General features: G+C 33.1%; 1 protein-coding gene across 10 annotated transcripts in view; it reads right to left on the reverse strand.

Moving 5' to 3' along the window:
- CHD9 (chromodomain helicase DNA binding protein 9) overlaps positions 1 to 24187 on the reverse strand; it is a 219269-nt gene that overhangs the window by 53520 nt on the left and 141562 nt on the right. For all 10 annotated transcript variants that reach the window (XM_040253575.1, XM_040253580.1, XM_040253582.1 and 7 more), the window contains 13 exons: positions 23231 to 23342; positions 19290 to 19436; positions 18357 to 18425; positions 18216 to 18271; positions 17474 to 17591; positions 14077 to 14163; positions 13709 to 13846; positions 10636 to 10757; positions 7179 to 7422; positions 3227 to 3403; positions 1753 to 1896; positions 1399 to 1654; positions 84 to 294 (listed from right to left, as the gene is read on the reverse strand). In XM_040253575.1, the coding sequence (XP_040109509.1) occupies positions 84 to 294; positions 1399 to 1654; positions 1753 to 1896; positions 3227 to 3403; positions 7179 to 7422; positions 10636 to 10757; positions 13709 to 13846; positions 14077 to 14163; positions 17474 to 17591; positions 18216 to 18271; positions 18357 to 18425; positions 19290 to 19436; positions 23231 to 23342 (1881 nt within the window). The remainder of the gene's footprint in view (positions 1 to 83; positions 295 to 1398; positions 1655 to 1752; positions 1897 to 3226; positions 3404 to 7178; positions 7423 to 10635; positions 10758 to 13708; positions 13847 to 14076; positions 14164 to 17473; positions 17592 to 18215; positions 18272 to 18356; positions 18426 to 19289; positions 19437 to 23230; positions 23343 to 24187) is intronic.

Here is a 24187-nt window from a genome sequence, read left to right on the forward strand (position 1 = left end):
CAGTAAACCGTTTTGCAGAAACCTTAATACCATACACTTAGCATAACTTTATAGTTTAATTCATGGTGAATTATATGCTTTACCTTTTATGTATAAGATAGTCCTCCAGGATATCAAGGCAGCGTACCATCTGAGAGAAGATGAGCACTTTATGACCTCCTGCTTTCATTTTGGGAAGCAATTTATCAATAAGGACCAATTTACCAGCAGACTGGATCATTGCTTGAAGATGAAAATCAGAAGCAGCTGGGTTATATGTATCTCTAAATTCTCCAAGTATTTTCTCCTCAGCACCTGTCCAAAAAATATAAGAAGATAGCATCAACTCACAAATGCAGATACTCTGAACTACTTTCTTTTTAAATTAGTGATCTTCTGTGCTTCTTTAACACATTAAAATTTTCTAATGTAGGTACTAGAATTATTTATGTTTGTGGGTAAATCCCCACCAACACCAGCCTATAATTCCACTGAGGATAAAGACACTGTCTTAAGCATTTTTTTAATGTCCCAAGACAACTGGCATAATGTCTTACATAAATTTATGTTTGCTAAATGTTGAATTTAGCAAATGGATGTTCTTAGGATAAGAATTAGTGAAAATACAGTTCTATCCTAAGTGAGTAAACAAACTTTCAAATAAATTACTAGTATTTAAAAACCAATACAACAGTGGTCACCACTGCAAGGTGATCATAACCTAGATGTGTCTATAGGGATCATGCTTGCCATCAAAACAAGCAAACAAGAAAAATTAAAAGGGAAGTCAAGTTATAGTTCTTTGACCACACTTCTCCTATAGTCTAGATCAACATTAAGGGTGCTCTCCTTTCTTCCAGCCTGTCTAGCCATGAGTACCAGAACTGCAAGTGAGTCAGTTACTGGTCTAAGAAATAGCTTGTCTTGCATAAAGAGTATATTCCCAAGAATAAATAAAAATACTCAAATGTACAGACAGATCATTAATAGAGAAGCTAACAAGACCCTAAAAAGTAATGTTATCAGAGCACACAAATTTAGAGACAATAACTAGAGTATCCAGACTGAAAAGAAATCAGGAAGAAAAATGTAAATTCAGAGATTCAAACATGGGCTTTACTGTCTTTGTCCATAAGGAGGATTAGGCTGGTGGAGGAACCGCACTCCACGTTAGACTGAACACATCTCCTGCTTTTGTAATCTGGTGATGCTAACATGGGACACTGTTAAGAAGTAGCTCACACTGCCCCCGACTCTGGAACAACTGTGATCCCACAGAACACCAGGGTGGAGAGTTACAGGGTCAGTGCCTTTCCTTGTAGCAGCTACTACATCTGTGTTACTTTTATTGAGCATTTGTTATTTTTTCATGAGTATTTGTTGAAAGCAAAGGGTTTCTTTGCAATCCTTTTTGACTACCTTTGATAAGATACGGGTGATTACAGCACTTCCTGAGCTCCATCATGGTATTGACTAAGTTGGGTACATTAGTCTGCCCTGCTCCTTTGGATAAAAATGAAAAGTTCTTCTCCAGAATAGCCCGGTAGTATTTTTTCTGAATGTTAGTAAGTTCTACTTCAATGATGGTTTCTTCCTTAGGTGCCAACTTCTTTTCTACATCTTCTTTCAATCGTCTCAACATCATTGGTTTCAAGATAGCCTGAAGTTTCTGCACCTGCATAAAAAAATGATGGAAAATATAGGTAGCATACACATGCATAATTACAATGAGAAGAGATTTAATGTACCTATTTACAAAGACTAATAGGATACCTGTTCTTCTGTTTTCAGATCCCCAAATTCTTGCATAAACGTTGATTCAGAAGGAAACCTTAGGGGCTCCAGAAAGTGAAGAAGACTGAATAGTTCTTCAACTGTATTTTGGAGAGGTGTGCCAGTCAAAAGCACCTTGTGTTCCTATATAAAGAAAGAATAACATGCCAATAACATATACTATCAGGTCCATGTCAAACACCATTGTGCTAAGATGATATGAAAGTTGACATAGATTATCAAATATTTCCATGTTTTTGAAAAGCAAACATTTTTCTGACCATAATTTTCAAGAATCAACTCAAAATATATCTCCACCCACTCATCTTCATTAATTGACTCTGCATTATTCTCATAATAGCTTCCTTTGTCTGCTATTAATTCTTACCTATTGCTTTTAAAAGAAAAATAGTAAATAATTAAAAGTTTATTTTTAGGTTTTTATTCAAGGAAACAGACAAATTCTTGGGGGGGTACTTAGCCATTCTTGGTATGGTAATTTGTATACAAAACAGTGCTCATTCTTTACAATTTAGCAGATAATCACTTGACTTCTTAAAAAAGAACAAGTTTGTACATCATTAAAGTAACAATCCAACAATGTGAAAGGCTGACTGGAATATGTCTGAGCTAGAAATGCATTACAAATTAAACATAATAGTAACAAAAGGAAATAAAAATATTTTAGTGATAATAGTATAACGTATTTAAAATCTGATTTGAAAATACCTCTAAATTCTTAAGCAAAATATTTATATATGTATCTGCATGTCTACATAAGTATTTGATGTTAGTAAATAGTCTAGACTGATATATACCAATCTGTAAATACTAGAGTAAGGAGTGGAGAGTATGAGTGGGCATGGATGAAGACTACGAAGGAGCACTTTACTGTTTTACTTGATGTAGTCCTGTACTTTATGTAGTTCTGTACAAATGTACTTGAGTCACTTGTTCAAGTGCTCATGTACTAATTATGTGATGCTAATTAAATCGAAATGTTAAAAAACACAAAATACTTTGATTTGAAAGCAAACACACTAATAAGATGACTTTCAAAAATCCCATTAACTATAATAAATACATGCTAATTGTGCAGAAACTTTATTCCTCTATGATAAAATGATCTGAATAATATTTGAACTTTGGTGAAAGGGTTTTTTATTGAGGAATTTAGCCTTTAAACTTATACTTTTATTTCTTTTCAATAGGACACTCTCCCAAGGTTTTCCTCTCTTTTTAAATTACAAAATTACTAAAGCTTTTAAGAGAAAAGTACTAAAAAATTTAAGTCTTAGAAAACAGGTGAGATTTTTTTTCCCCTTACTAATTAAAGCAAAATACTCTTAATTATCAGATAGAAATTAGAAATCTGTATTTTAAAATTAAAAAAAAGGAATAAGTTTTTGGCACTAGCTCTTTTTACTATGTAGCTAAGAAATGGAAGTCATTAAAATGACATTAAGTCACTTACCAGATTCATGAGTTTCAGACCTTCTAGAAGTTTACAGTTTTTATTTTTTAACCTATGTGCTTCATCAATAATTACACATCGCCATTCAATTGCATTAAGCTCTCCACAGCCTCCAAGAATCATTTCAAAAGTGGTGATGATGGCTTGGAATCTGTAAGCTCCTCGAATAATACGCCCCTAGAAATTTATTACCAAATGTAATAATTTGCTAGAATGTCTTATTCATAATTTTTAATTTCTATCAAGCAGCATACAAATCACTTAATGACATTTGCTATAAAACATTTTCCATAGAAATTTTTATATATGCAGAGATACTCCTTAAAATGAGGAACCTTAGCATTAAAACTATTAGATTGTAGTTTTCAAGAATGTTGTCAAAAATTTCGCTAAAACAATGATACAATTAATTATATCCAAAAAAGTATTCCTTGATAAGACATTTGATAATTTTTAAGAATCTTATTAACAATGTTAAGTCAAAAAACAAATGGTTATTATAAAATCTAGCCAAATAAATTTCAGTGTTTATTTTTATTATTTATATCCATGACTCCACACATATAATGGCAAATAAGTAGTAAACAGAAAAACTGGCCACTCATGTCATTTAGTTAGCAAGTATTTATTGGGTGATTATGAGCCAAACTCTGTTCTAGCTGCACGAGACAGAGCAGTAAACAAGACAGACAAAACTAATTATCCAAGTGGAACTTACGTTCCAATTATTCAAATATAGAACACAGCCATTAAGGACAAAAGAAGCCCCAAAATTAAAAAACAAAATCAAAGAAATTATGTTAGAAAGTAATAAAGGTCACAGACTCAGATAACACAGGGATGTGTACGGGAAGTATGGCCTTGGAGGTGACCATTCCAACTCTATTTACAATGGCTGGGAGGCCATCACTAAGACGTGTGAGCCAAGTCCTGAAGATCAGGGAGGAAGGCATGTTGATATCTAGAGATCTGGACCAGGAAGCATTTTATTGGTAGAAACAGAGAATGTGAATGCCATAACATGGGAATATCTTTGGCAGTATTCAAATATTAGCAAGAAATCCAGTGAGACTAAAATCCAGTGAATGGAGGGGATGAGGCTGTACAGGGTCTTGAAAGCTGTGGTGAGGACTCTTGGCTTTTACTTTGAGCAAGAAGCTATTAGAGGGTTTTGAGACAAGAAGTATCATGATTTGACATATTTTAAAAGAATTCTTTGGCTGTTCTGGTAAAAAATAGTCTGAAAAAGGCCAAGGACAGGATCACAGAATTCAGTTAAGAGGCTGTTGTAGTAATTCAAACAAGAGATCATCAATGGAGGCCATGAGATTTGGAGGCCTCCATCATCAATGTAGGCCAGTTCTGGATTTAATTTGAAGGTGGAACCAACAGGATTTACTAACGGATAGGAATGGAGTGAGTTTAAGAGAGGATTCAAGTTTTGACTAAACTTTTGGGATCAAACAACTAGAAGCTGGGGTTGCCATTTACTACCATAAGGAAATGCAGGATTTCAGTTTTGGACATGTTATGTTTGAGATGTCTATTAGATATTCAAGTGGAGTAACTGAGTAGGCATTTGCATATGACTCAAATTTAGGAAAGAGGTTAGAATTGGTGATATAGATTTGGGAGTTTCCTGCAGTACAGATAGTAATTAAGTTGTGTGACCGAATGAAATCTCTGATGAAATGAGTATGGATATAAAAAGTAGAAGACTGAGCCCTGGGTCACCCCCAAGTTTAGATAAGACAAGAAGGAATCACTTAAAGGGGGCTTCAAAAGGAAAGTGATACAGGACCAGAATAAAGTCCTAGAATCCAAGTGAAGAGAGTGTTTAAATGGCATTGAAAATTATAAATTATTAGGAGAAATTAAGGGTTAAGAAAGATCATGTGATCTGATTTAGATTTTCAATTCCTATCAACTTAAATTACAGTAATTTTAGAACAATTCATATTGATTGCATATACTGGCCATTAAGCTGAACAATAACTCCAGCAGAATATTAGAATAGTACAAAATATAAGTCTATACAGCTCTAAAAATCCGGGATATGATGCATTCAGTTCCAGTGATATTGTACTGTTTAAAAACAAAGGTTCTTTAGTCTGACTTGGGTTTATTAATACCAGTTTTGCTCTATGATTCTAGGGAAAACAGTATCACTTCTTTTTACTTCGGCTTCCTCATTTGTAAATGAGGAAGATCTCACCTATTTACAAGGTAGCTATTACAAAGATTACATGAAATACTACACGTAAACTGTTTAGCATAATGCATGGCACATGGTAAATACTCAATAAATGTCTGTAGATATTAGTACTATTATCTGTTACTTTTTCCAGTGCAATTCAGAAAATTATAGCATAATTTTGCCACTTCTATGATTTCAAATTATTTAATAATTTGGAAAAAAGCAAAAGTTAAATGTTCATTTAATTAAAAACATATATATATTTGAAAGAGTTAACTCTGAAAGTTATTTCTATATTTAAAGTATAGATCTATTTATCTCATTACATGAGACATCCTTAACTCTTGAAATTTTAAACCCTCCACACAATATTCTAAAATGTATAACATTTACCATAAAATATAATTTAATACATACTATTCAGTTTATAACACAACAGGAATCTTTCAGCTTTCTGGCTATCACATTTATACCAAACTCATGAAATACATATTAAATCTTAAACTTCTAATATTTTAAAAATACCTTTAAAAAGCTAGAGTAAATGGTTTTAATGATATCATACAGCTCTAAAATTCTACAAATGTGCAATTAAGAATAATAAAACACTATGGAAGGAAATCGAACAACTTAAGTTGTCATAGGCTCCAAAAATGCAAAGTTGATAATTTTCAATAGAACTGATTACAGATATGCCTAATTTCATAGAAATCTAATTGTTTCAAACATTAAAGTAGAAGAAAGTTAATTTTACTGATATTCAGCCTTAAATAAGTAGAAAATCAGTTATAATTGGTAGGCAAAGGTAAAAGGTTATGCACTTTATCTTACCTTAACCTATATCATATCTCATGACCTGGCCATATGTTATCATGATACTTATAAAATGTTTAAGAATCAGTAAAAGAAAATAAAATATTAAGGTAGTATATTGAGGCAGAGTGCCATAATCTTTTCTAATGAAACAGCACAATTTCGTGTGAAATGTGTTTCAGTTAACTCTGTTTCTTATTTCTTAGTAAAAGTTTCACCTAAGAAGAGTCCAACTACTACTCAAAACTGCAACTTGGCATTTCATGTTTTCTAAACTTAACTTTCTGCTAGGAAATTCTTTCATATAATGTCATCTCAATTTTATGATCTGTATATTTAGCAGAAAAAGAGGTATCCCTTCCTAAAGAGTAAGTGGTCAAAATTACCACTAGAATATGGAGAACAAAACCATCAAAGCGAGGGAAGGAAGATACAGAGGTATGTGTGTACCAATATACAAAACAACCCAAAATGTCTAACATCAAAACTCACTGAACACACAAAACAACCTACGGTTTCACCTCAATGGGCATTCAGACCCATGGTGGTCAGTGAAGAAGTAAATTTTTTAAATGGAGGGAAAAAACTGGAAGATGATCAAAGAGACAGTTATTATTTTTAAAATAAATTTAATGTGTATTTAAAACAATTAATAAAACAATTATTCTAGCTAAAAAATTAAGTATAAAATAAAATTTGTAACATTTGTATAAATCAGCATACTTCCTTCCAGTAAACTACAGTGTGAACTTGCCTACTTTTGTCATTTCTTTCTTCAGCTACTAAAATTTATTGTAAAATAAATATGATGAATAAATAGATCAAACTAAGATCTAAGGAGGCAATTAAAATCTATCACAAATTTGAAAGTAATTAATATGTAATGCTTATCTTTTCAAAATCTGACCTTTCAAACAACAAACAAAATCACCAATAACACACCTGTGAGTCCCTGAAGTACATCTCATATTGCTGTATCATTTGTCTGCTAATCAGGCTCCCATGATAAACCACAACATTAATATCAGTCCACGTACGAAATTCTCTCTCCCAGTTTGCAATAGTAGAAAGTGGAGCAATAATCAGGAAAGGTCCTCTTATACCAGTCAGAAGGATTTCGTAGAGGAATGTAATTGATTGAATGGTTTTGCCAAGACCCATTTCATCTGCTAAAATGCAGTTTCGTCTGAAATAAACAAATATATTACCCATGTATATTTTGGGTTTTCTGTATACTACAATGTTTTAAAAGATAAAATATAAAAAAAGCAGAGCGATCAGGTTAAAATATTTGCATTTATAAAAACGTGAAAGTTTCTGAAGTGCAGATTTGGTTAAAGATTATAATTTTATTATAGTATTGCAAAGGGAAAACTATAGTTGTTTTGTAGCTCCAAAATAAAGATACCACCTGTTAGATACTTGAGTTTCTAAAAGAACAATATGGCAAGAACAAAGCAAACTAAATGTTATTTATTCAGGAAACATTTATTAAATGCCTTCTTATCTCAGGGATATATATATAAAGAACATGTTCTCTGCCTTCCGGGGGCTTGCATCTATTAGAAAAGCAGACATAAATAAATAATCATGCAACGTGCTATCACAGAAGCACAAATTAAAGAACTGGTTTTCAATTCTGGCTATGTACTGGAACAGCCTAAGAAACAATTACCATGGCCTTGTCCTTTAAATTCTGATTCAATGTGCAAAGCAGGATAAAAGCAACTGAAATTTTTAAAATAAGCTGCACAGATTGTGATATATGGCCAATTAAGAATCATCAGTGTTAAGTTCATTATGGAAGCTCAGGTGAGTATCTAACTGCATCTAGAGAGAAGTAAGACTGCCTTCAGAGAGGAGGTCAGTAATGAGCAGGGTTTTGCCAGAGGGCAGAACAAAGGGGTACAAGTGTCAAGAATACGGTTAACTGGAAGGCAACAGTGGTTTAATATGGTTTTGAGGGAATGGTAAAGGAAGGGATATTACTAAGATAAGCAGGGGTCATAAATAAAGGTTATGGACATCATTATATTGAGAATGGGAGTCACTGAACATTGTTAAAGAAACCTGAAGAGATTAGGTTTGTACTTGAAGTTGACTCTTGTGCCATGGGAATACTAGAAGGTAAGGTGACTTGAAGTTGGGACAGTAACTCAGAAAGTACCAAAACAATAGAGCAAAGAATAGTGGACCTTTGGACTAAGGTAGGAGGGATCAAGAGAAAACTAATTCTAAAGTTAACTACATGTTAGAACGATCTGGACTTAATGATCAATCAGATATATGGAGTGTAGGATGACAGTCAGATTTAAATTTGGGTGACTAGCTAAATTGCATTATTCTTAACCAAGATGTAAAATACGGAAGAGTAAGTCTGATATGGAGGAAACAGGAAATAATAAGGTTAATTGTGAATTTGTTGTGTTGAAATATCACTGAGATAGACATTAAGGAAGCAAGAAGCAAACAAATATGGGCTTGAATTAATGCCTTAGAGATGTTACTGATAAGTGAAGACACGGGGGGTTGTATAAAGTTTGGCTTGGGCAGAACAAACATGTAACATGAGAAGACAGCAAAAAATCAGATGTTGGGAAAGAAAAAAAAAAAACACTGAAAGGGTAGGCAGAGGAAGCAGAACCAGGAAAGACTCCTGAAAGGAACAGTTACAGAGGTACTGGAGAGCTGGAGTGTTAACCCTATGGAAGCTGCTGGAAGTGAGAATGGGAGAAAAGTTTAAAAAAGGACTAGAACCACTATCCAATGCAGCAGAGACAGCAATTTATGGCTGAAAAAACACTGTGAATTAGAAAATTAAGAGTTTCAGAGATGATACAGAACTAAAATCCAAACAACAGGTTTAAGGAGAACTGGAGATAAGAAAACAGGAAGAGTTCATGATGGCTATACTTCCTAGACCTCTACCTTGGAAGTTACAAAGAGGGATCAAGGTAGTTAGAAGGAAAAACAGAGCTAAGAGAAGATTAATCCTTTCCTTTAAAATTTTTATATACAGGTTAAACCCAAATTTGTTCACAGACTGAAGGGATGGCATTAGTCTTAATGGAATAGTTTGAAGATATAACAGAGAAGGCTGATAAGTGATTGAAGTGAGGTTCTGAAGACTGGATGCGATGCCTATCAAGAGTTGAGGTTGTAGCGTCAGTCTTGGTTCTGGGGAGGCACTGTTTAACTTCTGATAGGAGGACAGAGGCATGAATGGCTAAGGATGGAGATACAATTTTAGGCTTGGGTGTGAGGGCAGGCAACAATCTGAATGAATTCAACTACTGGTCCTAGACTTCTCTAAGAAGCAGTCATATATAGAGAGTGAAGGGGGTAGGATTCTGATAAAGTGCTTTAGGAAGATAGTATAGTTTAAAACAAGCAACTGAGAAAGGGTACTGATAGAGAAGACAATTAAAATTTTGTTGACTATTTTACCAGGAGGATTCTCTTGGGAAAAATGATAACACTTAGAAAATATAAACAAGGGGAAAGAGCACTGTGTGGGGTAACAGATCCCCCTCACTCCATCTGACGGAGTTGATGGATGCACCATTGCCGTGGACTCATGACTCACTGTTACTTAGTGAAACAGAAGAATCACGTGACAAGTAAAAACACAGAAGAATGATTCTGAATAAGTGTCATAAGATTTCGCTACCATTACTAATAATAGTACCTTCATTTGCTCTTTTATATACATAATCAGACTTTTTATCAATCAAGATACCATTTTTTACTTCTTTTGCAATCAATTTTCCATCTCACTAAAAAAGGTGACATAATATGAGTGAACTCTGAGAGTTGGTGATGGATAGGGAGGCCTGGTGTGCTGCGATTCATGGGGTGGCAAAGAGTTGGACACAACTGAGCGACTGAACTGAACTGAACTGAACTGAAATATGCCAAAAGATTTTTAACCAGTTCGGAAAATTAATAATAAGTGGAGGTAATTCATTACTAGGTTCTTGTATTTTGTATTCTATTCCTTATCAATTACTGAAAATTTGCTTCCTTGAAGATGTACATTACAGACTTATTTAACTGTTTAGATGAAACTGCTCACACCTTAGTAACTAGATTCAATTACTGGCAGACAGTAGTGTAAGTTGAAAAACATTTGATAACATAGTTGATGTTTGATGATGTTAAGAAAGCTATCTCAAATTTGATTAAGAATCAATATATCAACTTTCTTCTATTCTGACTGCTACATGTTTAAGGGAAGCAACTGTAGTCAAAATTCTAAATTATAATGTACATTATCTTTCAGAGGTAACCACAATTTTGCTGTCAATAATGAAGACTCCATGACAGTAATAATGTAGCAACATTAGTATCAATTTCACTTAATGTATTTTGGAACACATTTTAAAAACACACAACATACCTATTGTACCAATTGAATAAGAGCCAGTTGAGTCCTTCCAGTTGATATTCCCTGAGTTGATTGCCATTTTTATAATCCCTGGATTGATCTATTTTTTTCCAAATATTAGGAGGAGGACGATCCTTTGTGGAAAAACAAATGAATGATGTATTTCAGACTTTTAAATTTTCCATACATCTCATACATGGTAAAAGCACTGTTTTTAAAATAATCATGAAGGGTAACATTATATGGCATTATGATGAAATTTTATAAACATCTAAGGACCAAATAAGTTTTACATAAACTCTTCCAGAAAACTGAAGAGGAAGGCATAGTCTCAACTCATTCTGTGAAACTCTGATATTGAAATTAGACAAAGGAATTACAAGAAAGCTAGAGACCAATATCCTGCATAAACAGAGATAAAAAATTCATAACAAAATTTTAGCAAATGGAATCTAATAACATATGAAAGGGGTAATACAGCATGACCAAGTGGGGTTTTTCCCAGGTATGGAAGGTGGATTAAATTTGAAAATTAATCAGTGTTGATCTGGCTAAAAAAACCTATGATAATCTCAGATTGATGTAAAAAAGGGGATTTGAAAACTTCAGCATTTATTCCTAATAAATAAACTCATTAAATTTTGAATAGAGGGAAATTTCCTCAACTTAATAAGATGCATCTATGAAAAAGCCATCTATCATATGTCCTGGTTAAAAAATGAATACATTCTCCCTAAAATCAGAAAAGGCAAGGATGTCCACTCTCATCACTTCTGTTCAACACTGTACTACAGGTTGTAATAGGAGTAATCAAGCAAGAAAAAGAAATAAAAGTCATCAAGATTAAAAAGGAAGAAGTGAAACTTTATCAATTTCCAGAAGATATAATTTGACTATACAGAAAATCCTGTGAAATCTAAAAAAATACAAACTAAGTGATTTTACCAATACTGCATAAGATCAGTACACAGAAAATTGTATTCTACATTGCAGAAACAACTATAAATAAATTTTAAAAGTACTATCTTACAATAGCACCCAAATATGAAATATTCAGGGTTTACTAAAAACAACAAAAAAAAATTTCTTAAATAGTAGCCAATGAACTTTAAAACAATTAACTATAATGTATTTTAAATTATTGTTTAAAATAATTTCCATATTAAGTAATATTCTCTAATAATTTTCCTTTCAGTAATCCAATCACTATTTCCTTAGTTTAGGAACAAATTTCACTTGTTCAAAAATATGTTTATATGCTGTTTTATTTAATAATAATAGACTGGCAAAAAAAAAAAAATCACTTACCTCCTATATTACTTGACTTTGATTGATTTTACTTTAACTGAAGGGATTAGTTCTATTGGCTACATTACCAAAGACTACAAATGTATCTAAGGCAGTGGCTCTTCCCACCATGTGCATCAAAATCGACTTTTAACACCTGGGGTCCACTCAGAGATATTCTGATTCTGGAGCCAGGATACAGAAATTAGGCACCTCTAATTTTTGAAAAGTTCCAAAGTGGCTGTGATAAGCACCTCTGATGGACAACCACTGATCTAAGAAACAGCTTACTTAATAAGGCTAAAGATCAGGTTACCACTGAAATACGGACCCCACTCCAAAAAGAAAGTTCTTCCTCTTCATAATATCCTTTAGACTGCTCCTCCCTGAATTAATTAACACTTTTCTTTCCTGGCTCAAGAAAAGGCACTTGGAAGACAAAAGGAAAAGAGGTGAGCTGTTATCCTCTTGGTAATAAGCTATGGGTATTATTGGGAGACAGATTAAGAAGACCAGAAGATAAAATGACAACCAGAAAAAAAACTGTTATAAAAACAATATGGTCTCTTCCACAGAACAATTAACTTTCTTCTTTTATTTTACACCTCCACATTTTTCATAACAGCCTTCCTTAATTCTGATTCTAATTGAAAAGTGATCTCCTCTAGTCTTTTCATATACCAAATCCCTCTTCAGTGAAGAAATTTCTATACTCAAATTACATTTGAAAGAGGACTGGCCAAAATATTTAGTTAAAATCATAGTATATCTCTTTGTGAATTTCTTTTGGTTGGTTCTGCAAACTGGATTCACATGGTAACAATCCTATGCTTTAAGTAAAAAAAAAGGTAATTATTAAAATAACACACCTTGCCATATAACTTTCTAGAATTCTGTAGTCTTTGTACTACAAAAATCAATAACTGATTCAGTTTTTTTTTTTTTTAAAGCAAGGAGAGACAAGGATGAATCAATAAGAAACCAGTGTACTTAATTTACGTGGATCTTTAGTAATATTCTATACAAAAGGTTTTCCTAAAAATAAAGCTACTATGGAAGTAGAAGAGCTATTCAGTTATAAAGAAATAACCGGTTTACAGAAAGCAAGGGAAAGGTGGGTATATTAAAGATTTTTCTTTGACAGAGAATTAATAACTTAGGGATGAATTAATGCTTAGAGCTGAAACTGATACCCTTGACATTTTTATAAATGACCTGAATAAATTCAAGATTAAGTAGAAGTATTTGAAACTTTTCTGGAGGGAAATTTAAAAGGAAATACTTATTAAAAAATTTTAAAATATTTTTTAAAATTTATTTGGCTGCACCAGTCTTAGCCGCAGCAGCATGTGGGATCTTTTTAGTTGTTGTAGTCATTGCAGCATGCGGGATCTTAGTTTCCCAACAAGGGATTGACCCAGGCCCCTGAATGCAGGGCCCCTTCATTGGGAGCATGGAGTCTTAGCCACTGGACCACCAGGGAAGTCCCTTCTTACCAAAAATTTTAAATGTACATATGTTCCGACCAAACAATTATATTAATACTTCTGATTTCACTTATAAAGGGTTCCATGTTTCAATGTAGCACTGTTTAGAATAGGAAAAACTTGGAGTATCCACTAGAGGAATAGTTAAATTAACATATATACAATACTATGTAGTAATTTTATTTACTATGTAGTCATTTTAAAAATACAGTATTAATTGCACACCAGACTAAATTCAAAATTCAAAAATCACACTACACCTCTTGATTAAGGAAATGCTAAGATTTCATGATGATAAGGCATATTCTTACCAAATGTCTTGTGTCAGGCCTTGAAGCTTGCAATTGCTCAAACTCTTCTATTTTTGCAAGATCTACATCTTCTTTTAGTTCCCAAGTACTATCTTCATACGGTAATGAGCACCACTTTACTAAATAGTAAATAACAGGCTGCAAAATAAAATTTTTTTCACTTTATTAACTTGAAAAAGAATAGTAAGAAACAGTTTAAACTGAGAATCCCCAGAAACAATTTAAATATATTAATCTTTACTGGTAAAAACTTATGAAACTTTGTTTAGTGTTTTTAGATCATTACCTCTAAAAAAGTAATGTTTTAATACCTGGAAGGTTTTAGATTTTTCTTACTTACTCAAAAAGTATTTCTACCAAATATTTACCTCGCCAGTATCTTTATCTTCACAAAAAGAGACTTCTAACACTCTGTCTACTTCAACGTAGTCTGGGTTAAATGGTTCTTCTTCCATCTAAAATTAAAAGTAACTTAATTGATATTTGACAAAGAAGTAGAAAAATAAAAGTGAATAATGACAAATTTATTACTAGCTATTCACTATAGAATAAACACTTCAGTTTGACTGTAACTGAATTTCAAAAAATGGAATACTTCCATTTTAATTTCTAAAAGATTTCTATGATTTGTTTGTACTATGAATCACCAAGTTATGTATATAAAAAAACTCAACTAAAAAGCACTGAAAAAATGAGGCACCTCAGACAAGTAAGTTACTCTAGAAGGTGTATCCTTTAAAATTTCCTACTTGGAAAAGAGGCTTTCCTTTACCTTTCTTGTGCTACTTTCCTCAGTAGTAACCAGGTCCAAGAGTTGAAGACCAATCACCTAACCTGAAGGCTCCTCTCTCGTTTGTATCAAACGCTATCTGGTGCTGGTTCTTGTGCTCAAGACCCCCTTACCTAACTAAACGCAAACTGTCTGAGCAACCTCACACTCAACTGCATTCATTTACACTTCAACCTGTACTTCTGCCTGTAGTTTCTAATTGGGCTAATGGCCAACCCAGCACCAACTTCATGCCACACTCTACTCCCAGTTACACAAGCCAGCAATGGAGAAGTCGTCTTAGATTCTTTCTCTTCTTTCATCTCCCACCTCCCTTAACTCATTGATTCACACAGATTCTAATTTTGTTTATAACTCAAATTGGTTCCTCCTTCCTCATTCTCACTGCCTCATGTCTTATTTGGATCTTTACAAATAACTTCTTAACTAGTCACCAACTACTGTTTTGCCTCCCTTTATTTTCACACTTGTTGTTCAGTAGCTATGTCATATTTGACTTTTTGCAACCCAACGGACTGTAGCACGCCAGGCTCCTCTGTCCTCCACTACCGTCCAGTGTTTGCTACTGATTATCTTGATTCATGTCCCCACTCTTTCTTAAATATAAATCTTACATTTTGTTCCCTTGCTTCAAATTCTTTACTGACTCCCCTATTTGGGAACCAAGCCCACATTAGTTTCTGTGGAATAAACAGGCTCAAACATTTTCCTCTAGCCTCATCTCCTACTGCTTGACACAGCCATACCCAAGATATTATGCTTCAAAAGTACAAAACCACATGCTTTTCAAATTACATGTTCTGTTACACCTTCATGTTTTTATACTTATTTTTCTCTCTTCTGAATAGATCGCTGTACCTTCTCTTGTCTGCTTAGCTAATTCCTAATCATGCCTGAAAGCCTTACTTCCAAAGCCCATCTCAGTTATCTTTGCTGCATCTGTTCCTCTGTTTAACCGCTAAATGTTACAGTACTCCATGGCTCTGCCTTTAGTTCTCATTATCTTAATCCATTCCTGATCAATACTATCATCTCCATGTACAAGACATGCTTGGTAATAAAAGCACATTTCCCAATACTAGAATGGTAAAAAAGGACTCTAAGAAAATCTGCATAGCTCTGGTTTATCTTGTACCCGAGGCACATTAAAAAAAATTAGCCTTCAAGAAAAATTAAAAGATTATTAGTTAGGTACTTCTAAAATCTTTTGCTCATTGTGTGTGCTCAGTCACTAAGTCGTGTCTATGGACTGCAGCCCACCAGGCTCCTCTGTCCAAGGATTCTCCAGGCAAGAATACTGGAATGGGTTGCCATCTCCTTCTCCAGAGGATCATTCTGACCCAGGGATCAAGTCTGCACCTTCCGCATCTCCTGTACTGGCAGGCGGATGCTTTACCACTGAGCCACCTGGTAAGCCCCATCAGCTCAATAGAGATTTACCAGAGTGAGGAAGAGAGAAATTTTTGAGGACCTCCCAGCATCCATAAGTTGATAGGTCATTTCAATCAACAAATTTTTGAAGTAGACTTTACAATTACAAAGAAATAAAAATAGCTTCAAGGTGGAAAAATCTGCCATCAGATATTAACATAATCTAGTGATTAAAGTTAACACTACCAGTAATTGGGTTAATAGGTATCATATACCTCCTGACACGATTCACTGAGAATGCTGATGCATCATTTCTGTAGTGTTCATTTAAAAAAATGCATGACCTGAAGCTGAGGAAACATCAAGTCAACCCCAAACTGAGGGACACGCTATAAAATAGACCACCTACGTTCTTTAAAAAGAAAAAAGTCCAAGGGATGGAAAACAAAAAATACTGATTAAAGGAGACATGCCAACTAAACGTATTATGCACAGCAGAACTAGACTTTGGATCAGAATAAGCATAAACATACTTAAAAAATTTTTTTCTATAAAAATACTAGTGGAACAATTAGTGAAATATGAATTCAGGTCTATAGATGAGATAATATTACCATGTTTGTGTTAATTGTACTATTATTATGGGAAAATGCTTCTAGAAAATACTGAAATTGAGAATTACCAAATAGTTTAGAAAAAAAATTATGTACATGGGAGAGAGAGGCAGAAAGAGGGAGAGAGGTGCACAGAGACAGAAGAATTAATGTGAAGGACAAAGCAAATGTGGTAAAATGTGAACATTTAGGGAATCTAGTTAAAATATATGTGGGAATATCCAGTACTAACATTTTCAAATAAAAAGTTAAAATAATTAGATGAATCTAAAACTGCTCTAAAAAAGTCTATTAAAAGAAAAATTAAAAAGTTTAGAGCAGGAAAGGATATCCGACTTTTTAAAAAGGCCTGGAAAAGTTAATGAATTTTTCCAATGATGTTCTGTTCATGCATACACAAAGCTGATATAGAAAATATGCAGTATCTTATATACTGAAAAATCTTCTTTTTCATTTATTTGCTATGTCACCATTACTTGAATAAGTTTGCTGATAAAATACTTTAAGATATTAATATACTCACATTCAACTCTCAAAGGTATTGAAATAAATGTTAACTATAGAATACACAAGACAGCTATCATTCTCATTTATTAGTGTTCCTGCCTTTAGCTACTTTCCAAGCTAAATTTAGGGCTTCCCTGGTGGCTCAGACAGTAAAGCGTCTGCCTACAATGCGGCAACCCGGGTTCAATCCCTGGGTTGGGAAGATCCTCCTCTGGAGAAGGCAATGGCAACCCACTCCAGTACTCTTGCCTGGAAAACCCCATGGACGGAGGAGCGTGGTAGGCTACAGTCCATGGGGTCGCAAAGAGTCGCACATGACTGAGCGACTTCACTCACAAGCTAAATTTAGGGGGGAAAATATGCAGACATCATTTATAGTCAAATATCAAAAGTAGAAGCCTAAGAATTAAAATGAATAATACTTAAGTTTTTGATACATAATACAACATGTATTCAGAGTTCAACACGTCTTTTTCTTCTTACGTCTGCAAAAAAATGTGCTCTTTGTGCTTGTCTCAATTTGAATCGTTTGATTTTCTGCTGGATCCTTTTATCTTTCAGCAGCTGCTGTTCTGTGGCCCATTCACAGTGAAGATAAGAGCTAAAATTTTATAAAAGTAGTATATTAGAATGATATAGAAATCATGTTTTGTTTTTAGATTTATTTTAAATCATGGCCTCTAAAAATATTATCTTCAACTTTCTAAATAGGCTGTTCATCATTTCATTTAATGTCAACAGACTCTCATATAATTTCTAAAATAAAGCCACTGTGATCACTGCACAGAATGGTAAACTGAATCATAAGGATAACAAAGATGTGACTTTTCACTTATTTCTTCATTATAACAGTTTTGTCATGACCAGAAAGCAAACTTGTTTTGAAAGCAATGTAATTTTATTTAAATACTTTCTTTCACCAAAGCATACGAAAAAGCTGAACAAAATCTGAAAAGTTTAACAGTATAATATGATGGAAAACATCTATTATTTCCAAAAGCATCATTTATAAATATTCCTGCATTTTGATGTTAGTAAGTAGTTTTCTGGGAAAAAAACAACTCAATTTCAACATCAAAGTCTATTCACTTTTTAATGATTTTTAAGTTCATGCAGTAACAAATATTTTAAAATACAGATAAAAGAAAAATAATTTAACTAATATATTCAAAATATTAATTCATATTGAAATAATATCTATTATTTTTCTAACTCAAATACTTACTAATTCTTGTATTTTACAAAAAATTCTTCTGTATCAATCATCACTCCAGGTGATATCTAAGAAAAAGATTCAATAATTATGAGTTTTACAATCAGGCCATGGCATATAAAGTATAGAATGTAATGATGTATCACTACCTACTTCCTTTTTTATAGTTCTAGAAGATAGTATCTTGTCCACAATTGCAGCATCTTCTTCACTTGGATTCTCCTGTGTGAAGGAGGAAAAAAGTATGATGATACATTCTGAAAACATTTCAGTTGCCACTCTGTATGTCTATAAATATACTGAAATCCAACAAACACTTATTTAACATGTCAGGGACCATGTTAAATGTTAGAAATACAAAATGAAAAAAATCAATTGTTGTTACTGTCCTCATCATCACTGGCATCACCACCATAGTACATATTGGGCTTTTTAATCTCTTATGCATTATTCTCAATAGTTTACATTTTGCAGATTAGAAAGCTCAGGCATAGAGAAGATTAGTACTTGTTCAAGGTGTCAGATGATTCAGCAAGGAAATGAGTAGCTGGGTTACAGTCCAGATAAGGGAGAGTGAAAGAACTCTACAAAGAGGAAAATGCGTATGTAAAGACATAAAGGTGTCAAAATATGGCACTGAGACAACTATGTTCATCAAACCAGAGGACTGAGAGTTTAGAGAGAAGTGGAAGGACATAAAGCCAAAAAATCCATACGAAAGGCTTTATAAGCTGTAAAAAAGTGCATTTTCATTTGTTTCTGATTTAGGACACCGTTAGAGGAGTTTTCAAGAAAAGAAATGTAATTAGACTTGCAATTTAGAAACACTCCACAAAAAACATAGAGTTTGGAAGAGTCACAGGAAAATATATTTAGGAGGCAAAAAACTGAATGTCAAGAAGTAAAGATAAAAAAAGAGAGAACAAATACCTAGGTTTCTGATCCAAATAACTAATGGTTCTATTAACTATAATATGGAACCTAGGAGGAAAAGTTGATGTAGGTTTTAGGAGGAAAGATAATGAAGATTTTTAATTTACACTGGTTTAAAATGTTTTTTATCATATAACCCAAAATCTGTCTTACCACAAATAACTGTAAAGGCTGTTCACCAGGTAAAGGAGCTGAATTCTTTTTTATTTTCACAGAGCCTTTAATCTCTTCTTCAGATTGCTTCCCTTCTGCATCTTCTGCATATTTTTTCCTTTTAATTTGTCGATTTGATCTTCTTTTCTGTAATGAATGATAAGGATCATATTTGCATGATTTAGTTTAAAGGGTCATGTGACAATTTTGTACATTAAATTTTCAAAACTGTATTCTGCATTCATCTTTTCTCATTTTTACTTTTAATTAAAGGAAGATTATAATTTTCGCTTTGCCAAAGATTTGCAATCTTTAGTTATCTTTAGTTTTATTTCCTAAAATGTCAAGTAAGAATGATTAACAATAATACCTTTATTAATTTTCTTTTGAATTTGTTAAGAATAAAAAGGTCTTTTTACTTAACTATTTTACAGACTGGGAAACATGTATTTTAAAATATTAATACTAGCACAGTTTTTGCTTCAAACCTAGAAAGTCATCAGATGAATACTGGTTTAATATCAGGGTTGTAAAACTGAAAGAAATTAAAACTTTGACACAAAACCCATGAACCTGTGTTTAAAACAGAAAAAAACCAAATAACATAAAATGTTTTAAAAGAGATACACAAAATAACAAAGTATGAAATCTACTAAAAACTTAAATGTGAATGAAGGAGGAACCACTGTTTTACTGCCTTTACTAGCTTCCCTTAGAAATAAATAACAGCACTATCATAAAAATGGAAGAAAGCTTTTTAGAAAGTATTCTCTGTAGTAACATAATTTAAAATAATCTAAATAATTTAAAAGCAAGTATCAAATGCACATGGCTTTACTTACCTCCCTAAAAATCTAATATTTGATGTTCCCACTAAAAAACAAATTACACAATTGCCTGAAAATCCCAAAGGACTTAGGTTTAATTTTGTGCACCTCCCTAAAATCTCATGGATGGAGGTACCTTAGTCAATTGTTCTACTACTCAACATTCCTTCTTCCTTTTACTATTCTTCTGTGTATTTAGTAGCTCCCATAACATTTCCCCAAAATGCAACTAACAGAATAACCCATGTGGTCTCCTTTTGGTTTCTGCCAGTGTCTTCAATGTGGTAGGTCTTTCACACTACCATTGCCATAACAAAACTCAGTCAGTGCCGCAGTGTAGGGACAAACTTCTTTGTATTCAGAAAGGCTGCAGTGCCTCTTCTCTTGAAAGTAGTGGAATATTGAGAGAAAGAAAGGCACTACTGTGGTGAGGCAGCTCAGGCAAATGTAGTAGAAAACTCCATGCTTCAATTAGGATGGGTCACCATCTCTTAGCCATGAAGATATTTATATTTTCAAAACTCAAGGTGACAATTGTCACTATGGGAGGCAGGAAGGTGGCATACAAAAATTATATAGAAGGGACTGAACATGGGTCTCCTGCACTGCAGAAAGATTCTTTACCATCTTAGCCACCAGGGATGCCCATAAAGGCTGGGGAGTTCACTCTAAGAAATATACTGTCTTTTGTTTTGTTTACTTGTTAAATCGTTGACCTACTCTTGTGAACTCACGGACTGTAGCCTGCCAGGCTCGTTCGTCCATGGAATTTCCCAGGCAAGAATACTGGAGTGGGTTGCCATTTCCTTCTCCAGGGGATCTTCCTGACCCAGCGATCGAACCTGTATCTCCTGGGGGCTCCTGTACCACAAGAGGATTCTTTACTGAACCACTGAGGAAGCCCAAGGGACTTAAAGACACCCTATTCTCCCACATCCTCTTTTGGAAAAGATATGAAACATTTATTATTCCCTGGGAGAGAAAAGTCTACGGATCTCTAATACCAGGCTAAAGAAATGTGTGGAATTCTATTACAGGCATCAGTTCTTAATGCTGAAAAATACCTTAATTTAATACCATTCAGGACACTTATTGTTCTAACAATAACATATATTATGAATGTTACATCTCATTAGGCACAAATAGTTTATATAATGAAGTCTGGTAATAATTTGGTACACTTTTAGAAGATTCTATAGATGATTTCAACATTAAAGTTTCCTTTCTGATCACTTAGGTCAGGTACTTTGAAATGCCATACACAATCCTTAGTAAGTAGTAAACAAGTGGCCTGAAAGAATCGTTTTAACTCACAAAAATGCACATTCAGGTAATTCTTTATAAGAAGGAATGAATGAGAGCCACATACTGTAAACTGCTCCCTCATTCTATGAAGATTTTTATCAGTCTATGAGTAATTTAAAAACTGATTTCACCAAAACTTACATTCCACTACAGCATATAGATACATATTCAGCAAAGAGAAGTAAGAGAAGTAAGGTGCTACTCTTACCAACTAGCTTTCCCTGTTACATAACAGTTTCACTACCTTAAAAATCCAGAACTAATTTGAATGTCCATATTTTAGGCCAATGTGGGTTGCTTTGGCTTTCTTTTTCTCCATAGTATTTTTCAAAGGACAACTTAAAAGTGACAAACTATTTCTTCAGATTTCTTTTTTCTAACTTTTCATTAATGTTTTAAAGGCTTCAATCAACAGCACTTTACATAAGAGGTCAGAAACATTATGTTCTTAAATGACTAAATATTTCATTATGATAACATACCATTTGTTTCCTATCATAGACCTAATAAAATGTGCTAAAATGTGCTATAGGGGCTTAAAAAATAATTTAAGTCTCTAAATATAGTTAGATTACTGAATTATTCTCTATCAGGTAAAAAATTAAATATCATAACCATATTTAAAAATTTTTCACTTCACTCTAAACCTTCAATTACTTTTCAAGCCTTCAAATCTTGACAATCCATTGTGGTTGAAAACTACTTTTAGATATTTATACATAATTTATATATTAATATATTTAAATATATCAATAATACAGATTTATGATTGTTTACCAGAAAATATTTCTTTCCTTCTCCATTAAAATTTTTGTGTTAAAGCAAAACACTTGTCGAAGCAACCTAGTTAAGTACTGTGAAAGGCATGGAAGAAATATGCATGTTAACCTATTCTACCATTTCATTGTTTGGTAATTACATAATGGAAAAATGGCCAGCATTATTTTGGTAAAAATTTAACTACATTTTCTCATATTGAATAATGATAAGTTTGCCTAAGTTAAGGATAACATATGAAGAAAAAGCCAGGCCATATAATATTAGGAGCTTCAGTCACTGCCCTTACCTCAACTCTTGCAGCAGCCCAGGAGCCTTGAGCCACTACTCTCCCATTGGATAAGAAGCTGCATAAGGAAGAAGAAAGGCCATTCAGGGGCTTTCTGGCCCCATAATGCAACAACTGCCACCACCCCTACGGCCTAGGGTCGTACTTTAATTATTAGGGAGCAGAGGGTGGCCTGAATTATTATGACCTTCACTATATAATTTTTTAACTTCACAAGGTTATTTTGAATATACAGCTATTAAAAAATAAAAAAGAAAAATGCACAGTATTTTTGTCTGCTTTAGGGGATTTTTAATATACCTGTTTATCTTTTCCTCAGTAGAAGCAGACCAAAGAAATTATCTCCAAGAATTATTCAACCCATTTGCTTTATCATTTGTATTTGACTTTTAAAATTAGTATCTCCATCATTAAATTCATTTAATAATGCTCTATAAGTACAGGGTAATAATATCACTAGATACTTGCCATGCTAAAAGCCACCAGGGTCTTTGGATTGTTACTTAAACTCTCTTGGGCTTCAGTCTCATTATCTGAAAACTGAGAGGGTTTGAAGAAGATGTCTAAGTTTCCTCCCAGGTCTAACACTGTAGGACCATACTGTAATAATGTTTTGTCATATAATTTCTATGAAAATAAAATGTACTTTTACCACTAAACTACAGTATAAATATCCATAAAACAATATTATGCTATCTAAATCTGCCAGTGCTTCATTTCTCAGAAAAAAATTTTATACTCACTTGAGAGTCTTCCTCTTTGAATGCATGCTGTGTCATCTGCTCTGCATCAGATATTTCATCTGAAGACTCATTCTTTCTCTTTTGTTTCTTACCCAATGTAATAATGAGTTTGCTGTTTTAAGAGAAAAAGAGTAAACACTAAGATCTCTTTGAATTTCTCCATTTTTGGTCAAAGTAAGATCTCAATGATCAACTTTCTTCTGTTTTTTATCCCTTGAATGTTCAACTTTCAAAGATGCTATTTATCATGAAATAAAAAATGATATTTTCAAATGATAAACTCTATTCCAATGGAACAAATAGAAACCAATAATACAGTTAACATATTTCAAGCTTAGAAATATAGTTAAATTCTATCTCTGTTTCTTTAGGCTCACGATTATTTTTCATGAGAAAAATGTCAGGTGATTTAATTATTTAATAATTAACATAATTCATTTATTTTATTATCTTGGATAGATTTGCAATGAGGGATTCTTTTTCCTTCTACTTCTTTTTATTTCAAATTCCACTTAATTTCTTTGAATCCCACCTATTCTTCAAGTCTCCACTTGTTTCTACACTATAGCAGTTTCCCCCTTACTTAAACAATTAATTGTTCTTTGATTATTTCACTTAAGGCTTTTCTTAGCTACAATCTATCTTTCTAAAGAGTAAGAATTTTTATATTTCTACAGTATGCATACATTTACCTGTCTCTAATATATACACATATATATGTACATTAACACATACTGAATGTAAATGTCTAAAATGAAAATGTGTTTTCTATGTTTGTTTCCTGATAAAAGATGGAAATACATAAGTACAGCCCACATTTTCTTATCTAGTTCAAGAGATGAGATGACATGATCACTATTAGGAAAGTTCTATTTTAGATATCTATATTCCAAACATAGAAAGCTTCCCAATTATATTCAGGCATGATATATTAGAAATATATCAAAATTTTTTTCA

This window comes from Oryx dammah, unplaced genomic scaffold, assembly GCF_014754425.2.
Source record: "Oryx dammah isolate SB20612 unplaced genomic scaffold, SCBI_Odam_1.1 HiC_scaffold_13, whole genome shotgun sequence".
Lineage (NCBI taxonomy): Eukaryota > Metazoa > Chordata > Mammalia > Artiodactyla > Bovidae > Oryx > Oryx dammah.